The 19,614-nt window shown below is 45.5% G+C and overlaps 1 protein-coding gene across 1 annotated transcript; it reads right to left on the bottom strand.

The window, feature by feature from the left end:
• Positions 1 to 15,397: 15,397 nt before the first annotated feature.
• On the bottom strand, positions 15,398 to 19,379 carry FZD7 (frizzled class receptor 7). The gene has a single exon (XM_068245107.1). The coding sequence runs from the start codon at positions 19,091 to 19,093 to the stop codon at positions 17,426 to 17,428; it is 1,668 nt and encodes a 555-aa protein (XP_068101208.1). The 5' UTR covers positions 19,094 to 19,379; the 3' UTR covers positions 15,398 to 17,425.
• Positions 19,380 to 19,614: the final 235 nt, after the last annotated feature.

Raw genomic sequence — 19,614 nt, 5'->3', positions numbered from 1 at the left:
AGAGTGAGAGAGGTGGGCAAAGGCGGCGATCCGGCGATTGACGTCAGGAGGGGCAGAGCTGAAGCTGAAAGCTCTGCCCCTTCCAGGAAATGCCGGCGGATTGCCCCCCGGGGCGATTTGGGGGCTCTGCAGCCCTCGTTTTGCGGCGGGGACACGTGAACTCCCTTATGCGGCCCAGCCTCATCCTGACTTTGCCTCCTGCGGCCCCCGGGTAAATTGAGTTTGAGACCCCTGCACTAGAAGTAGAATACTAGAAAAAAGTGAATTGCATATGGGTCCAGGTGTCCGGAACACCTGCTGGCTATGGAACACACAGTAAACAAACATTCCGAAGTGATGCACCTGCCATTTGTAAAGATGTCACCACCTGTGATAAATTTCACAATGCAAATCAGGGTGAGGAAAGATCTTATGATGGGAAAACACTGACAAAATAATTCATTAATATTGTAAAAAATAAGCAATAATGGTTATATTAACCACTTCACCCCAAAGGCGTAACGGACAAGAGCAATTTTTACCTTTCAATGCTCATCCCTTTCATTTGCCAATAGCTTAATCACTACTAATCATAATGAAATGATCTATAGCTTGTTTTTTTTCACCACCAATTGGGCGTTTTGGGGTTGATATTTGTTTTCAGTAATTACTTTACTTTCTATGCATTTTAAAGGGAAAAACAAGGAAAAAATGAAAAAATACACTATGGGCTTGATTCACAAATGAGTGCTAACTGTTAGCACGGCCGTTTTCGCGCAAATTTTCACACGCAATTAAACGTTTTCGTGTGCAAACGCGAATTTCACGCGAAATCGGTATCGTTTTTGTGCGAAAATCCGCATTTGTGTGCAAAAACGATAACGATTGTGTGCGGAAATTCGTGTTTGAGCGCAAAACCGTTTAATTGCGTGCAAAAAAATCGCGATCGCACGCAAATGCGAAAATTCGCACAAAAACGGCCGTGCTAACAGTTAGCACTCTTTTGTGAATCAAGCCCTATTTCTCCAATTTCATCCCCTATAGTTTTAATATAAACACTGCTACTGTGCATAAAACCCACACATTGTATCTGCCTATTTGTTCTGGTTATCACAATATTTTAATTATGTCCCTAGTACAAAGTATGGTGACAATATAGTATTTGGAAATAGAGGTGTATTTTTCTTTGGTGTTGTTTTTTCACAGTTTTCACACGCACGTGCAGGGGGTTGCACGTGTACGCGCGAGAGCACACATGTGCATGGTGGCAGCAGCACTGTCTGACATAAAAACTTCCTGGAGCCATTTAAAGAGACTCCGTAACAAAAAATGCATCCTGTTTTTTATCATCCTACAAGTTCCAAAAGCTATTCTAATGTGTTCTGGCTTACTGCAGCACTTTCTGCTATTACAGTCTCTGTAATAAATCAATGTATCTTTCCCCTGTCAGACTTGTCGGCCTGTGTCTGGAAGGCTGCCAAGTTCTTCAGTGTTGTGGTTCTGCTATGAACTCCCCCTTCCAGGCCCCTCTATGCACACTGCCTGTGTATTATTTAGATTAGGGCAGCTTCTCTCTTCTCTCTTATCTTTTACAAGCTGGATAAATCGTCCTCTGAGCTGGCTGGGCTTTCACATACTGAGGAAATTCAGACAAGGGCAAAGCTGTTTGCAGGAAGAAAAAAGCAGCCTGAAACTTCAGTGCATGAGAACTGCAGGGGGAAAGAAACACACAAATGATCGCTTAAAATTCAAAAGGAATGGTGTATACAGCCTGCTTGTGTATGGATGTATTTTCTATGTGTGGACATACTGTACATCAACCTACTTCCTGTTTTGGTGGCCATTTTGTTTGTTTATAAACAAACTTTTTAAAACTGTTTTTAACCATTTTTAACCACTTCAGGACCACAGTCTTTTCGCCCCTTAAGGACCAGAGCCTTTTTCTCCATTCACTTTCACGGTTTATTGCTCGGTCATACAACCTACCACCTAAATGAATTTTACCTCCTTTTCTTGTCACTAATACAGCTTTCTTTTGCTGCTATTTGTTTGCTGCTGCGAGTTTTAGTTTTTATTATATTCATCAAAAAAGACATGAATTTTGGCAAAAAAATGACTTTTTTAACTTGCTGTGCTGACATTTTTCAAATAAAGTAAAATTTCCTATACATTTGAGCGCGAAAGTTATTCTGCTACATGTCTTTGATAAAAAAAAAACCATTCAGTGTATATTTATTGGATTGGGTAAAAGTTATAGCGTTTACAAACTATGGTGCCAAAAGTGAATTTTCCCATTTTCAAGCATCTCTGACTTTTCTGCGCACCTGTCAGGTTTCATGAGGGGCTAAAATTCCAGGATAGTACAAATACCCCCCAAATGACCCCATTTTGGAAAGAAGACATCCCAAAGTATTCAGTGAGAGGCATGGTGAGTTCATAAAAGATTTTATTTTTTGTCACAAGTTAGCGGAAAATGACACTTTCTGACAAAAAAAAGAAAAAAAAAAAGTTTCCATTTCTTCTAACTTGCGACAAAAAAAAATGAAATCTGCCACAGACTCACTATGCTCCTCTCTGAATACCTTGAAGTGTCTACTTTCCAAAATGGGGTCATTTGTGGGGTGTGTTCACTGTCCTGGCATTTTGGGGGGTGCCTAATTGTAAGCACCCCTGTAAAGCCTAAAGATGCTCATTGGACTTTTGGCCCCTTAGCGCAGTTAGGCTGTAAAAAAGTGCCACACATGTGGTATTGCCATACTCAGGAGAAGTAGTATAATGTGTTTTGGGGTGTATTTTTACACATACCCATGCTGGGTGGGAGAAATATCTCCGTAAATGACAATTGTTTAATTTTTTTTACACACAATTGTCTATTTATAGAGATATTTCTCCCACTCAGCATGGGTATGTGTAAAAATACACCCCAAAACACATTATACTACTTCTCCTGAGTACGGCGATACCACATGTGTGGCACTTTTTTGCACCCTAACTGCGCTAAGGGGCCCAAAGTTCAATGAGTACCTTTAGGATTTCACAGGTCATTTTGAGAAATTTCGTTTCAAGACTACTCCTCACGGTTTAGGGCCCCTAAAATGCCAGGACAGTATAGGAACCCCACAAATTACCCCATTTTAGAAAGAAGACACCCCAAGGTATTCCGTTAGGAGGATGGTGAGTTCATAGAAGATTTTTTTTTTTTTGTCACAAGTTAGCGGAAATTGATTTTAATTGTTTTTTTTCACAAAGTGTCATTTTCCGCTAACTTGTGACAAAAAATAAAATCTTCTATGAACTCACCATACTCCTAACGGAATACCTTGGGGTGTCTTCTTTCTAAAATGGGGTCATTTGTGGGGTTCCTATACTGCCCTGGCATTTTAGGGGCCCTAAACCGTGAGGAGTAGTCTTGAAACCAAATGTCGCAAAATGACCTGTGAAATCCTAAAGGTACTCATTGGACTTTGGGCCTCTTAGCGCACTTAGGGTGCAAAAAAGTGCCACACATGTGGTACCGCCGTACTCAGGAGAAGTAGTATAATGTGTTTTGGGGTGTATTTTTACACATACCCATGCTGGGTGGGAGAAATATCTCTGTAAATGACAATTGTTTGATTTTTTTTTACACACAATTGTCCATTTACAGAGAGATTTCTCCCACCCAGCATGGGTATGTGTAAAAATACACCCCAAAACACAATATACTACTTCTTCTGAGTACGGCGATACCACATGTGTGACACTTTTTTGCAACCTAGGTGCGCTAAGGGGCCTAACGTCCTATTCACAGGTCATTTTGAGGCATTTGGATTCTAGACTACTGCTCACGGTTTAGGGCCCCTAAAATGCCAGGGCAGTATAGGAACCCCACAAGTGACCCCATTTTAGAAAGAAGACACCCCAAGGTATTCTGTTAGGAGTATGGTGAGTTCATAGAAGATTTTTTTTTTTGTCACAAGTTAGCGGAAAATGACACTTTGTGAAAAAAAAAACAATACATATCAATTTCCGCTAACTTGTGACAAAAAATAAAATCTTCTATGAACTTATCATACACCTAACAGAATACCTTGGGTGTCTTCTTTCTAAAATGGGGTCACTTGTGGGGTCCCTATACTGCCCTGGCATTTTAGGGGCCCTAAACCGTGAGGAGTAGTCTTGAACCCAAATGTCTCAAAATGACCTGTGAAATCCTAAAGGTACTCATTGGACTTTGGGCCCCTTAGCACAGTTAGGCTGCAAAAAAGTGTCACACATGTGGTATCGCCGTACTCAGAAGAAGTAGTATAATGTGTTTTGTGGTGTATTTTTACATATAACCATGCTGGGTGGGAGAAATATCTCTGTAAATGACACATTTTTGATTTTTTTTACACACAATTGTCCATTTACAGAGAGATTTCTCCCACCCAGCATGGATATGTGTAAAAATACACCACAAAACACATTATACTACTTCTCCTGAGTATGGCGATACCACATGTGTGACACTTTTTTGCAGCCTAGGTGCGCTAAGGGGCCCAACGTCCTATTCACAGGTCATTTTGAGGCATTTGTTTTCTAGACTACTCCTCACGGTTTAGGGCCCCTAAAATGCCAGGGCAGTATAGGAACCCCACAAGTGACCCCATTTTAGAAAGAAGACACCCCAAGGTATTCCGTTAGGGGTATGGTGAGTTCATAGAAGATTTTATTTTTTGTCACAAGTTAGTGAAAAATGACACTTTGTGAAAAAAAACAATAAAAATCCAATTTCCGCTAACTTTTGACAAAAAATAAAATCTTCTATGAACTCATCATACACCTAACAGAATACCTTGGGGTGTCTTCTTTCTAAAATGGGGTCACTTGTGGGGTTCCTATACTGCCCTGGCATTTTACGGGCCCAAAACTGTGAGTAGTCTGGAAACCAAATTTCTCAAAATGACTGTTCAGGGGTATAAGCATCTGCAAATTTTGATGACAGGTGGTCTATGAGGGGGCAAATTTTGTGGAACCTTTCATAAGCAGGGTGGCCTCTTAGATGACAGGATGTTTTGGGCCTGATCTGATGGATAGGAGTGCTAGGGGGGTGACAGGAGGTGATTGATGGGTGTCTCAGGGGGCGGTTAGAGGGGAAAATAGATGCAATCAATGCACTGGGGAGGTGATCGGAAGGGGGTCTGAGGGGGATCTGAGGGTTTGGCCGAGTGATCAGGAGCCCACACAGGGCAAATTAGGGCCTGATCTGATGGGTAGGTGTGCTAGGGGGTGACAGGAGGTGATTGATGGGTTTCTCAAGGTGTGATTAGAGGGGGGAAATAGATGCAAGCAATGCACTAGCGAGGTGATCAGGGCTGGGGTCTGAGGACGTTCTGAGGTGTGGGCGGGTGATTGGGTGCCCGCAAGGGGCAGATTAGGGTCTAATCTGATGGGTAACCGTGACAGGTGGTGATAGGGGGTGATTGATGGGTAATTAGTGGGTGTTTAGAGGAGAGAAGAGATGTAAACACTGCACTTGGGAGGTGATCTGATGTCGGATCTGCGGGCGATCTATTGGTGTGGGTGGGTGATCAGATTGCCCGCAAGGGGCAGGTTAGGGGCTGATTGATGGGTGGCAGTGACAGGGGGTGATTGATGGGTGGCAGTGACAGGGGGTGATTGATGGGTGGCAGTGACAGGGGGTGATTGATAGGTGATTGACAGGTGATCAGTGGGTTATTACAGGGAATAACAGATGTAAATATTGCACTGGCGAATTGATAAGGGGGGGTCTGAGGGCAATCTGAGCGTGTGGGCGGGTGATTGGGTGCCCGCAAGGGGCAGATTAGGGTCTAATCTGATGGGTAACAGTGACAGGTGGTGATAGGGGGTGATTGATGGGTAATTAGTGGGTGTTTAGAGGAGAGAAGAGATGTATACACTGCACTTGGGAGGTGATCTGATGTCGGATCTGCGGGCGATCTATTGGTGTGGGTGGGTGATCAGATTGCCCGCAAGGGGCAGGTTAGGGGCTGATTGATGGGTGGCAGTGACAGGGGGTGATTGATGGGTGGCAGTGACAGGGGGTGATTGATAGGTGATTGACAGGTGATCAGTGGGTTATTACAGGGAATAACAGATGTAAATATTGCACTGGCGAATTGATAAGGGGGGGTCTGAGGGCAATCTGAGCGTGTGGGCGGGTGATTGGGTGCCCGCAAGGGGTAGATTAGGGTCTAATCTGATGGGTAACAGTGACAGGTGGTGATAGGGGGTGATTGATGGGTGATTGATGGGTAATTAGTGGGTGTTTAGAGGAGAGAATAGATGTAAACAATGGATTTGGGAGGTGATCTGATGTCGGATCTGCGGGCGATCTATTGGTGTGGGGGGGTGATCAGATTGCCCGCAAGGGGCAGGTTAGAGGCTGATTGATGGGTGGCAGTGACAGGGGGTGATTGACGGGTGATTGACAGGTGATTGACAGGTGATTGACAGGTGATTGACAGGTGATCAGGGGGGATAGATGCATATAGTACACGGGGGGGGTCTGGGGGGGGGGTCTGGGGAGAATCTGAGGGGTGGGGGGTGATCAGGAGGGGGCAGTGGGCAGGGGGGGGGATAAAAAAAAAAATAGCGTTGACAGATAGTGACAGGGAGTGATTGATGGGTGATTAGGGGGGTGACTGGGTGCAAACAGTGGTCTGGGGGGTGGGCAGGGGGGGGTCTGAGGGGTGCTGTGGGCGATCAGGGGGCAGGGGGGGGGGGAAATCAGTGTGCTTGGGTGCAGACTAGGGTGGCTGCAGCCTGCCCTGGTGGTCCCTCGGACACTGGGACCACCAGGGCAGGAGGCAGCCAGTATAATAGGCTTTGTATACATTACAAAGCCTATTATACATATGTGCAGCGGCGATCCGGGTGGTAGTAACCCGCCGGCGCTTCCGAACGGCCGGCGGGTTACTACGAGCGGTGGGCGGAGCCAGTCCCCGGCGGCTGATCGCGTCACGAATGACGCGATCGCCGCATAGCCACTCCCGCAGCCGCCCCCGCCGATGGGCGTATTGCGGTCGTTTGGGCCCGGACTTTGCCGCCGCCCATCGGCTGGGGGCGGTCCTCAAGTGGTTAATGTGGCGAGGAGCGGCGAAATTGTGACAGAGGGTAATAGGAGATGTCCCCTAACGTACTGGTATGTTTACTTTTGTGCGATTTTAACAATACAGATTCTCTTTAAGGACAACTGAAGTGAGAAATATATGGAAGCTGACATATTTATTTCCTTTTATACAATACAGGTTGCCTGGCAGTCCTGCTGGTCTATTAAGATGCAGCAGTGTATGAATAATGCCAGAAACAAGAATGAAGCTAATGTTTCAGACCTGACAATAATGTCAGAAACACCTGATCTGCTGCTTACTTGTTCACAGTCTATGGCTAAAAGTATTAAGGGGCAGAGGGTCAGCAGGGCTGCCGGGCAGCTGGTATTGCTTAAAAAGAAATAAATATGGCAGCCTCCATATACCTCTCGCTTTAGTTGCCCTTTAAGAGGCTCTAGCAGGACGTCAGCTTGTCATTAAGTGGTTAATGTAATGGGCTGTGTATGTAGGTGTAATTTTACTATTGGGCCACCAGATGTCCCCCCAGTTTATTTTCATTGTGTGTGTTTTACTGCATACACGCATTACCGGAAGTAACACGTGTATGCTTCCACTATCTATGCCCCTGGAGCTAAGATGCAGTCTCCGGGGGGCGTAGATATACTGTACCATGTACATTAACTGGTTAAATCTTACGGACCTTTAGTTTGACACTTGGATCTAAAGGGGCTAATGCTGTACAAGACTAGATCCATCAAGGACACCTCTAGTAGCAGATATATTTCTCCTTGTCCGACATCAGATCTAAGTGGGAAAGGTGGGCCACTGTCTTAAGGCTCGTAACCACGTCGCAATTTTGTGTGCAAGTCTTCTGACAACCGGCAATTTTTTGAGTGACAAGCGATCATTTCTGCAATTTCGCAACATGGGAACAAGTGTGCAATTAAGCGGACACCGCTTTGCGATTTGCGGCAATAACAATTGTCACAGCTGACCGCATCTTTCAGATGCCGTGATCGTTTGTTCTCTCCCATTGCAGGGTGACGTGGTTGTGATTCATCCATCCTACATCTTCAGGTGAGTATTCAGCTTAAAGGAAACCTAAACTGAATGGTGCAGGGAGCGTTCTGCGCAGGCGCAGTAGGAGGACATTTTTGAACTTATACTGCGCAGGATGCCCTTGGTGACGAGCAGGGATGAGTTTCGGATCAATTCGGATAAAACCCTCTAATTAGTGCTGCTGAGCGGGTGTGTGCGGGGGGGGGGGGGGAGGGTGTTAAACTTACCCAGCAGCCTTCTTCTTTAACCCGTCCCACGGTGCGTACCACGCTGCGTTCCAAGCCGCGGTCACATGACTACAAACACTTCCTCTTTCCGGGTTGAAGAAGGAAGTGTAGTAGTCATTTTGACGCAGCTTGGAACACAGCATGGGATGGGCTAAGGAGGCTGCTGGGTAAGTTTAACCCCCTGCACAAACTCATTCAGCTGCACTAATTAGAGGATGAAATCCGAATTTGATCCGGAGCTCATCCCTGGCAATGGGAGCATGATCAAGGATGCAAGCAGCCAGCAGGTGCAGTGGCCATCAACTGGCTAGCAGCTGAAAAACAAAGCTTAGCCACGGTGGGGAACGGAGGATCGTTGATTGACGGCGCAGGTACAAGGCGGCTGCAGGGGGCTGGTAGAAGCCCCAAGTAAATAAAAATCTTTTTTTTAAATTCGGTTTAGGTTCACTTTAAGTTCAACAGTGGATCGGAAAACCTAACAACTAATTATTATTTAGTATTTATATAGTATGGACATCTTCGGCAGTGCTGTACAGAGTATATTTTCTCGTTACTAACTGTCCCTTAGAGGGGCTCACAGTCTAATCCCTACTATAGTCATCTGTCTATGTATGTTTCGTGTAGTGTGTTTCATAGTCTAAGGCAAATTTAGGGGGAGGCCTATTAACTTATTTTTATGTTTTTGGGATATAGGAGGAACCCGGAGTGCCCAAAGGAAACCCACGTAGACACAAGGAGAACATACAAACTCCTTGCAGATAGTGCCCTGGCTGGAATACGAACCGGGGACCCAGCGCTGCAAGGCGAGAGAGCTAATCACTTTGCCTCCGTGCTGCCTCTAATGCTAACCTCTCCTCCCCCCAACTGATACTCCCCGCCACTGTTTACTGCTAAGTATTTTAGCTATATAATAGCTGAATAAACACCCCTTAGAAATAAAAAGGCAATTAGAGACTTCAGTGCTTGCAGGATCATTTCAAGGAAAACCTATAATGTGCTAAAACAAAATAATAATAAAAAAAAGTTATGCAGCATTGCACCTTCAGAAACTTGCCTATACAAGGCTTTGCTGAGCCCCAGTGAATTCATGGAATCCTGCCTACTTTTCTCAACACATTATTATTGTTATTTAGTATTTATATAGTGCCAACATCCTATGCAGCACTGTGCAGAGTATAGTCTTGTCACTAACTGTCCCTCAGACGGGCTAACAATCTAATCCCTACCATACTCATTTGTCTATGTATGTATTGTGTAGTGTATGTATCCTAATCTAGGGCTAATTTTAAGGCGAAGCCAATTAACTTACTGTATCTGTGTGTTTTTGGGATGTGGGAGGAAAGTGGAGTACCCAGAGAAAGCCTACGCAGACACGGGGAGAACATACAAACTCCTTGCAAATGTTGACCTGGCTGGGATTTGAACCCAGCGGTGCAAGGTGAGAGCGCTAGCCACTACCCACCGTGCTGTCCATCAACTAACTTGGGAAGAAGATGTATGACCTAGCAGAAGCCTACTCTGCACATTATTATTATTGATTTATAAAGCGCCAACATATTCCGTGGCACCGTACAAAGTAAGAAACAAACATGAGGTACATAGTAATACAGACAATGGTGTACACCAATATACAAGATACATAATTAGTGACAAAATACAAAAATGATACAAAATATAGAATTGGTTTGACAGTGGTAAAAGTAACATGATAAATAAAATGTATAATGATTTCCAAGACACAAAAGGGGGAGAGAGCCCTGCCCTTGTGAGCTTACAATCTAAAGGGAATGGGGAGAAACAAGTTAAAGGACACCTTAATAAGGGATATGGAGGCTGCCATATTTACTTTATACTTTACTTGAAATACTAGTTGCCTGGCTGTCCTGCTGATCCTCTGCCTCATACTTTTGGCCATAAACCCTGGACAAGCATGCAGATCAGATGTTTTTGACAGAAGTGTGAATGGATTAGCCACAGGGGTGTGTGATCCAGACACTACTGCAGCCAAAGAGATCAGCAGAACAGCCAGGTAACTATGGCAGCCTCCATATCACTCTCACCTCAGGTTTCCTTTAAAGGGAACCTGAAGTGAGAGGCATATGGCGAGAGACAGATTTATTTTCTTTTAAACAATTCCAGTTCCTTGGCAGTCCTGCTGATCTTTCTGGAAATCAGTGATGTCTAATTCCCAACCCTGAAACAAGCATGCGGCTAATCCAATCAGACTTCAAAAAAAATCTGATCTGCATGCTTGCTCAGGGTCTATGATTAAAAGTATTAGGCTCCTTTTACACTTACCGTGCTGCACGGCACAGAAACGCAGAATCCCGTCACAGAAGCGGTGATAGCTCTATGGCAGTGCGGCTGGACAACGGAATGGGAAAGTCACGCCGCACGTAATCTGCGTGTTGCATTGCATACATGCAATGAAAAGAATGTTTCACCGTCACGGTTAACGTGCGTTTTGCGGTAATGCATTGCATGCAGTGTGTTCGGATGCTGCACACCACTTAACTGCACCAGCCACACTAAGAACATCACATAGTGCATTGCAGTGCGACATTCCACGTTACAATGCGGCCATTATGTCACACCATTACATCATTGTGAATGTAAACTAAGGCATGAGTAGGGCGTACTAGAGGAATCAGCAGGGGAGACTTGGGCGCAGGATACAGCCGGTATATGGCGGATCCTGCTGCTGCACAAGTCCCGACCATGTTAAATACGATTCCCCCTCCAGGCCGCCATGGATGGTGGGGAATGAAATAATTCGGCTTCTAGCAATTGCTGGAAGCCGAATTTGTTGCGTTTTATAAGTAACTTCAGCTCCATCTTCTGCCAGCGCCGAAGTTACTCCCTGTGCGCCCAAGTCTCCTGCGCTGGATTCACTGTGTTCATGAGTAGGGGAGGGTTGGTGTGAGAGACCGGTCAGAGAAGGTGATGGTAGAATATATCATCCTTCTTTTAAAGCAAACCTGAACAGAAAAACATGAGATAATTATGTACAGTATGTAGTAGCAGTGTATAGAACCTTCCGACAGTCTCGCATTCCTATTTCAAATTGTACAGTGTTAAAAATTTAACTCAAGACTTAACAGCAGCTATTTTAGGCCCCATTCACACTGCACGCGTTTCCAGCCACGTTTTGGAAACACGTGCGGGAGGCCAACACGCACGACATCAGACAGTGCATAGAGTGCACTGTGATGTTCACACTTCATGCGGTTCGGGAACGCATGCTGCACGCATTTTTTGCAAAACCGCGCGGCTGTCCCATTCACTTTTCAGTGATGGGATCAGCCACGCAACGCATACAAACGCGGATGGCGTGCGTTCGCATGCGTTGCGTTCCACGTGCATGGCCGTCAGCGTTTGTAATGTGAACAAACTTAGTGTTATGTACTCTCAAAAAAAATAAATAAAATGAATATTTAACCTCTTCAGCAAGAAGTTTTGAATCAGGATGATACAATTTATTGCCTAATTTGAAAGAAAGAACAAGATCACGCCCTTTGGCTGTGCAGCCTTCGTCAAATTCAATCATTAGTTATCAGCAGTGCTCACCCAAATAGAGGCGATGTATGGGCAAATCAACAAAAGGTAGCCATATATCAGGCGCAGCCAATCGACCATCCAATTCGATTATAATCAGTTGAAAATCAGTGCCGCTATGTGCATGCCTGACAGAATATGCAACCAATTTCGGGCCAAAATTGGTCAGTCGATGAGATATGCTGCAAGATGTAGGGCCGACATGCTCGATCGGGTGCGCAGCGGTAACGCCAAGTGATATTGGGATGAGCGAAGAACCCCCCGGCGCTGTTCCTGCAGTGTGTGTGTGTGTGTGTGTGTGTGTGTGTGTGTGTGTGTGTGTGTGTGTGTGTGTGTGTGTGTGTGTGTGTGTGTGTGTGTGTGTGTGTGTGTGTAAGTGTTCTGTAATGTGCATTTATACCTGTCCTGCATTGCGGTCTGTCCATCTTTCGGCTCTCTTCAATTACACACTGCCACCGCAAAGCACACCGGAGCGTGACCTCACATGTGCCATGTCGGCAGTATATATGTGGATAATTGAAGAGAGGTGGAAAGACGGATGGCCACCACAACACAGGACAGGTAATGTATAAATGCACATTACAGCACATTTATACATTACACAGCGGCGTGGCTGAGGATGTGGCAGACTCGGCCGATTCCCGAGAGATTTCATGCTGAAATTGATCAGGAATCGGCCTGTGGTGTATGGCAGCTTACAGACCTCCGATCACATTTGATCAGAGATAGATTTGTCTCTTGGACGAATCTGCCCATCATCGCTAGATGTATGGCTAGCTCAAAACAGATCTCTCAGAAATAAATTGGGAGGCTGAAGATCAATGTGACAATTGTGAACACCTCAAATATATCCATGTTCCACAACACTTTTGGTAATTGAAGGTTATTTTAAAAAAATGTTACTTTCCATGCCCATCTACATCCAGATATGATTTTCCAAAACAAGTGAAGATTTATTTGAAAGTTTGAAATCTTTATTCTTCCTGGAATATGGATAGCCTATCTCGCTACAATGTAATAGCTGCATTTTTGTCAGCAATAGAAGTATATTATAATAATTGCTGTTCTGCAATCATTGTGAACAAAATGTAAGTGTAAAAAAAAAAATACTTTTCCAGCTTATTAAACTGTTCATGTGAGGAGAAGCCTATATACATCCAGCCTTCTCAACCTTGAATAGAGATGGGCATATAGTTCAAGTAGGGAATTCCTGTAGGCAGAGCAGGAACTTTAAACAGGGCTAATAAAGTTCAGGAACTAATGATTACCAGACAGCTGTTTAATCAATCAAGCTCACAACTATCAATCATTAGCCTTACAAATCCTATTCATCCTGTCAAATGTTCCTTTTCAAGCCCAGGGAAACTCTTATTGCAGTGCAAGAGAAAACGCCTTGTCTAGTTTCATATCACATCACTACTCCTAAGTGACTTCAGATCATGGGTTGTCCTACAACAGCTGGCTTTTTAGGACAGGACAGGTGTATTGCCCGGTCATTGATCGCTAAAGATTACATGATTTCTGCTTACATCCCTGGATCTTCAAAAATCAATGACATGATAATACTAACCTGAGTTAGGAGTCAGAAATGAAAGGAGGATGTTGAGCCATCAATGGTGACCTTGAAGTGGATAAAGCTATGCTGCATTTATACACAATACATTTACACTTATGCATATACATTTACACATTAAAGAGAGAGACTCTGAAGTCTCCCTAAAATGTTTTTTTATTTTAAAAACCTCATTAACAGTCTTTCTTCTGAAAACCCCCTTGATCACCCCAAACTAAAGGAGATACAGGGCAGGCAATATCCACGACTTTCTTGGTCATGGATTTTGCTTGCCGCCTCTATGCGCGTCAATCAGCGCGTATCTCCGCCTCTTCCCACCCCTCTCAGTGAAGGAAGACAGAGGGGCAGGGAGAATCCACAGTAGAGTCAGCACCACCAAGGCGGTGCCGACTCTACTGTGGATTATCTAGTGGAGTACTGAAGTGCGGAGTACTGAGAGTCTGGGCACACCAAGCTTTCCATTCCTGGGTGCTTGCTTCACACTGGAAAGACTAGAGGGGCGGGGAGAGGCGGCGATCCGCACTGATTGACACGCATAGATGCAGAGCCACGCTGCCTCTATGCGGAAGTTGCCTGCGTGTACCCACACGAGTTTGGGGTGATCGAGGGGGTTTTTTAGCCATGGTTCTGCTGCGTTTTAGGTGGGACAATAATGGTAATGAAGTTTTTAAACTAAAAACCTCGTTTTAGGGAGACTTCAGAGTCTCTTTAAGTCGACCTCACATGAGCAACAGCAAGGATGGTCAATGAGATAGTATTTAATGCAAATGTATGGCCACTTGGAATTGTAGCAATGAAGTTCAGCAGTGGTGATGGCCAATGAGATTAAAATAATTCTAAATTGATTCATACTGTTAAATTGTTAGGACTGTACAGTGACCTAGTAGTGGGCTCACTAGAACCCTGTACCAGTTCACAAAGCCCAGCAAGAACATTTAAAAGCACAGGAAGCAGAGTTTGCACTCCAGGAGTGTTTGAAATGCTGAACACATGCATTTGTTGTTTAACACAAAAATATTTCACTTAAAGGACAACTGAGAGAGAGGGAGATGGAAGCTGCCTCACTTCCTTTTCAGCAATACCCATTGCCTGACTGTCTTGTTGATCCTCCTCTGTCTCTTAATACTTATAGCCATAGACCCTGAACAAGCATGCACCAGATCAGGCGTTTCTGACATAGTCAGATTTGACAAGATTAGCTGCATGCTTGCTTCTGGTGCTTTACATTTCTGCAGACAAATAGATCAGCAGGCTCCCAGGCAACTGGTATTGTTTAAAAGGAAATAAATATGGCAGCCTCCATATCCCTCTCACTTCAAGTGTCCTTTAATAGTTTTTAAACAGATCTCTTGGAGCTTTACAGAACAGTAAAAGTACTAGGCAAAAACACACAACTCCTTTCTAGTCTTTATGGCAACCATGCATGGCATGCTTGCTTTCAACTGATATTTGCTATCTGGTGAATGAATGCAAATGTTATTCTATGAAGCCAGTATTTGGGAAGGCTTCATCGACTTTTTAGACCTGTGTTATTGGGGGGGGGGGGGGGAAGCAGATTATAAAAAAAGAAGAGGAAGTCAAAAGCCATTCCGCACAATTCGCCATTATGTTCTTGCTCCATCCTAGGCAACATTGAAACCAGCTGTGTGATAGCTTCTATCGTATCAGAGTGTGGTGGGCTCCTGCCTGGTTCTACTAAGCAGCGCAGCTGTAACTGGCTTCCATAGGATTTACCCAGACTAAAAGCTCATCTTGTACCCAAATCATTTACACCATTTGTAAATGTGTGAACAGCATACAAATAAATTAAACTCCAAAAGCAGCACAAGTTAAGCCATAAATCTCTAATCAAACTGCTTTTAATGAACACAAGAAAGTACTTAAAAGTAGGCTTTATTTAGTGATCTGTACACAAGATAAAGTGAGGCTTAAAAACATAAATACATATATATCTTCATACAAAAAAAAGGGTACAGCTATGTACAAAAAATATATATAACAATGTAGTCTTCATTTGCAGATAGTTTGACATGCACGTAAAAAAACGAGTTATAAAATAGTCTCTTAATGTCATACATGTTCAAAATACACATTATGCAGCAATTGTTGCAATTCCCTGGGTGTTTAAGAAAAAAAAAAGATGCAGAAAAAAAATACATAAAAAGGGAAAAAGAAAACCAAAATTCAATGCTAGAACCGAACCATTTTTTCTCGATAAGCCTTACAATAAGTCTAAAAATGATAACTTCACATACGAAATACTCAACACCTAATAATTTATATTAACCCACTCGGTTAAATTAATTTTAAAAACACTGCTGCCACCACAAATGTTAATCCTGCAAAAAGCAGTCTAGGTGTAATACTATTCGAGCAGATCAAGTGAAACGTAAACATGACAAGACTGATGACTTGGGTTGGTCACCTTTGACATATACTCTGCAGGGAATACCTCTTGATGAACCATAAAAAAAGAAAGAAAAAAAAGAAAGAAAAAAAAAAAAGGGGGGGGGGGGGGGGGGGGGGGACAAAAAAAAAAAAGTTGCGTTAAACATTGCTGTGCTAGTGCTATTAGAACATTTAACAAGGCATAATTAATTTTCAGTATAAAATAAGCTTCCAGAACATATTAAAAACAATCCTATAAAGCTAATATATTAAGGCTGACGTGCCACCCATCCAGACAAGCATGGGTGGCAGTGTTTAGAGGAATCCAAGGAGGCAGATTTGGCATTTGTCTGTAGAGGAAATACTTTAACCCCATTTGCAGCTGGAGAAGATAGAGCCTTAGAAAAGGAATGTGTTGCTGGCCCAAAGTCTAAAAAAAACTTTAACCACTTCTCCACCCAGACAGAACACTATCTTACATTACCATTTAAGAAAACAAAAAGGGTGAGCAATGAAATGGGGTGGGCATGAAAAAGTTAGCTATGGCATAAAGGCTTACATTCACATCATAACCCTATTAAATGCAGAAAGCTAATAAAAAGATAAAGACATGCAATTGCACGCCTAGGAAACAGAAAATGTAAAGAAACTTAGTGTAGTGATGTCACCTTATAGAGTCTACAAACATGAATTAAAACTGTGTGAGTGTTGTTGACATAGCAGTGGGAGACAGTGACCAAAAGGCATTATTTGCCCAGCTGCTGGGTAGCTGAAGCCCCAGCTCAGAGGAACTTTAATTAACTGCCTGCAGGGTGCTTAAGGTACCCAAGTTATTTACCATCACAAGACTCCAACTACTAGGTAAACAGAAAAAAAACTATGCCTAGCAGCTGAGTAAATGACAAATGCAAGAATGTCAGGTCTGTTTCTCTACTTGAAGCTGTATACAATGTTATTGTGCAAGTAATGAGCCAACCCCTTTGGCTACTAGAACTCTACATTTCAAAAATACTTAGGCCCTGAGCCCACTGACGCAGTAGTGTCCGCTTTTCAGTTACACATCAATGTTACAGAAGCTGAAAAGCGGACACAACTGTTAGTGGGCTCAGGCCCTTATACTAGAGTTCAGACATTTGATAACACCCCAGTTGCTGTGGAACTACAAGTCCAAGAATACCTGGCAAAAAAACAGACATGCTTGGGCCTTCAGTTCCTCAGTAGCCTACTTACACAACTTGATGATTAAAACAAACAAACAAAAACACACAGGAGTCCACAATCCTTGTCCAATTTCCTTATGAAGAAAATACATATTTTTTAGAGTACCGGAATACAACAGTTTGGGTAGTTTATATGGCAACTAATATACAATATTAAAAAAAATCCAGCTGCATTAAAACCCTCCAAATGTCATACACAATCCACATGATCACAGCAAGTACTTGAGAAGACTGGACCAATTCATGTTGCATCTAGTCTGTGGGAATTTGTGCACTTAGCTAGGAGGTTTGTCAAACAATGATCCACAGAGTACCATTGAACAAGAAAAGTCAGTTCCATCATGAGAGCAAAAAAAAAGTTTTTAAAGTTCACACAGCAGTTTCCCCCTTACTGTTGTTACTCAATCTGTGATAGAATTTGCGCCAGGACTGTAAGGTTTTCCCTGACCAGATCCAGAAGCTGGATGTAATGCCTACAATCATGGTCATCAGATATTTGATCATAAAAACTGTAAAGTCAGGGCTCATGGGAGCAAAGTGGTGGTTGGGACAGGGAATGGCAAAGCTCTTACAGGTCTGCATGAGCCAGGTCTTCTCCCACGTGTCCCTGAAGGCCTGCTCATAGAAGTAACAGGCTAGCACGATGGTGGCCGGTACTGTGTAAAGCACGCTGAAGACCCCAATGCGAACCATGAGCTTCTCCAGCTTCTCTGTCTTGGACCCATCGTGTTTCATGATCGTGCGGATGCGGAACAAAGACACGAAGCCGGCCAGGAGGAAAGAGGTGCCAATGAACAAGTAGACGAAGAGAGGGGCCAGCACGAATCCGCGCAGGGAGTCCACACTGCTGATGCCCACATAGCACACCCCGCTGAGGACATCCCCGTCCACCTTCCCCATTGCCAGGATGGTGATAGTCTTCACGGCAGGCACTGCCCAGGCAGCCAGGTGGAAGTACTGAGAGTTGGCTTCGATGGCTTCGTGTCCCCACTTCATGCCAGCAGCCAGGAACCAGGTGAGGGACAGGATGACCCACCAGATGGAGCTGGCCATGCCGAAGAAGTAGAGGATCATGAAGAGGATGGTGCAGCCCTCCTTCTTGGTGCCCTGCGCCACGGTGCGGTAGGTGTCCTCCGAGAAGCGCTCCAGGCACACGGCTCTGTCCTCCAGCAAGAAGCCGGCCGCGTAAGCCACGGCCACCATGAAGTAGCAGCCGGAGAGGAAGATGATGGGCCGCTCCGGGTAGCTGAAGCGCCGCATGTCCACCAGGTAGGTCAGCACGGTGAAGAGCGTGGAGATGCCGCACAGGATCGCCCAGATGCCGACCCACAGCCTGGCGAAGCGCACCTCCTCCTCCTTGAAGTACATCAGCCCGTTGGCTCTGCTGGGCTCGCAGGGGGCGCCGCAGTCCTTCTCGCCCAGGAAGCGGTAGGCCAGGTAGGGGGGCACCTTGAGCTGGCGGGGGCAGCTGAAGTCTCGGGAGGAGGGGTGCGGGTGGAAGGTGATGAGCTCGGCCGGGTAGGCGGTGGGTCTGGGCGTGGGGCCGGCCGGGGTGTCGGAGCTGTTCTGCCCCACGCAGATCTCGCCGGCCCCGTGCACCGGGAAGTTCTCGCAGCGCAGCCTCTCGGGCCACTGGAAGCCGAACTTGTTCATGAGCGCCTCGCAGCCCTGCCTGGCCCGCTCACACAGCGACCTGCACGGGGGGATGGCCTGCTCCAGCACGGTGCACACCGGGGCGTACATGGAGCACAGGAAGAAGCGCAGCTCGGTGGAGCACTGCACCTTCACCAGCGGGTAGAACTGGTGCACCTCCAGCCCCGCGTCCTCCTGGTTGGTATGGCCCAGCAGGTTGGGCATGATGGTCTGGTTGTAGGCAATGTCCGTGCACAGCGGGATGGAGATGGGCTGGCAGAAGCCGTGGTCGGGCACGGAGATCCCCTTCTCCCCATGGTACTGCTGGGCGGCCGAGCCCAGAGGAGGGACCCCAAGTAGCAGGGTGAGGACCCCCACAAGGCACCCCGCTCTCCCCATCATCATCGGCAGCAACAAGTTGTGTGCGCGGCGCTTCTGCGGGCAGCAGGGGGCGCCAGGAAGCGTGGAGCAGCCACTATAGTCCAGAAGTGTCCCGGAGCTCGGCTGCCCGGTGTGGGTAGAAGAGCAGAGCTCGGTTCTCCGGAGGATGAAGTCTCTCGGCTATCCTCCTATGGCAGCTCCAGCGATAGAGGACATGCGCCCGGGATTGGCTGGAGCGCGTTGTGTGAATGGCACGCTGCGATTACTTCTCAGACTTTCGCTTATTTCACTCCAACACTCGCCTCGCCGCAATCCTTATAAGGGGGGCGTGCCTTTCGTAACAAGGAGCGGGGCGGGGTCTCTTTCTGCGCCCGCCCACCAGTCGGCTATGTCTGCCAGACCCCCATTCACAAAGCGGCGGCGAAGGGGTCTAGGGGAGAGCTGTCCAATGAAGGGTTTGTTTTCCTTCACGCTTCCCATCCTGATTGGCTCGCCAGGAGCGGGGGAGGGGTGAGGAAGGAGCCGGGGTGGGATGCCGCTGGAAG

Source organism: Hyperolius riggenbachi, chromosome 7, assembly GCF_040937935.1.
Source record: "Hyperolius riggenbachi isolate aHypRig1 chromosome 7, aHypRig1.pri, whole genome shotgun sequence".
Classification (NCBI taxonomy): Eukaryota; Metazoa; Chordata; class Amphibia; order Anura; family Hyperoliidae; genus Hyperolius; species Hyperolius riggenbachi.
This window is presented reverse-complemented; position numbering and strand designations above follow the sequence as displayed.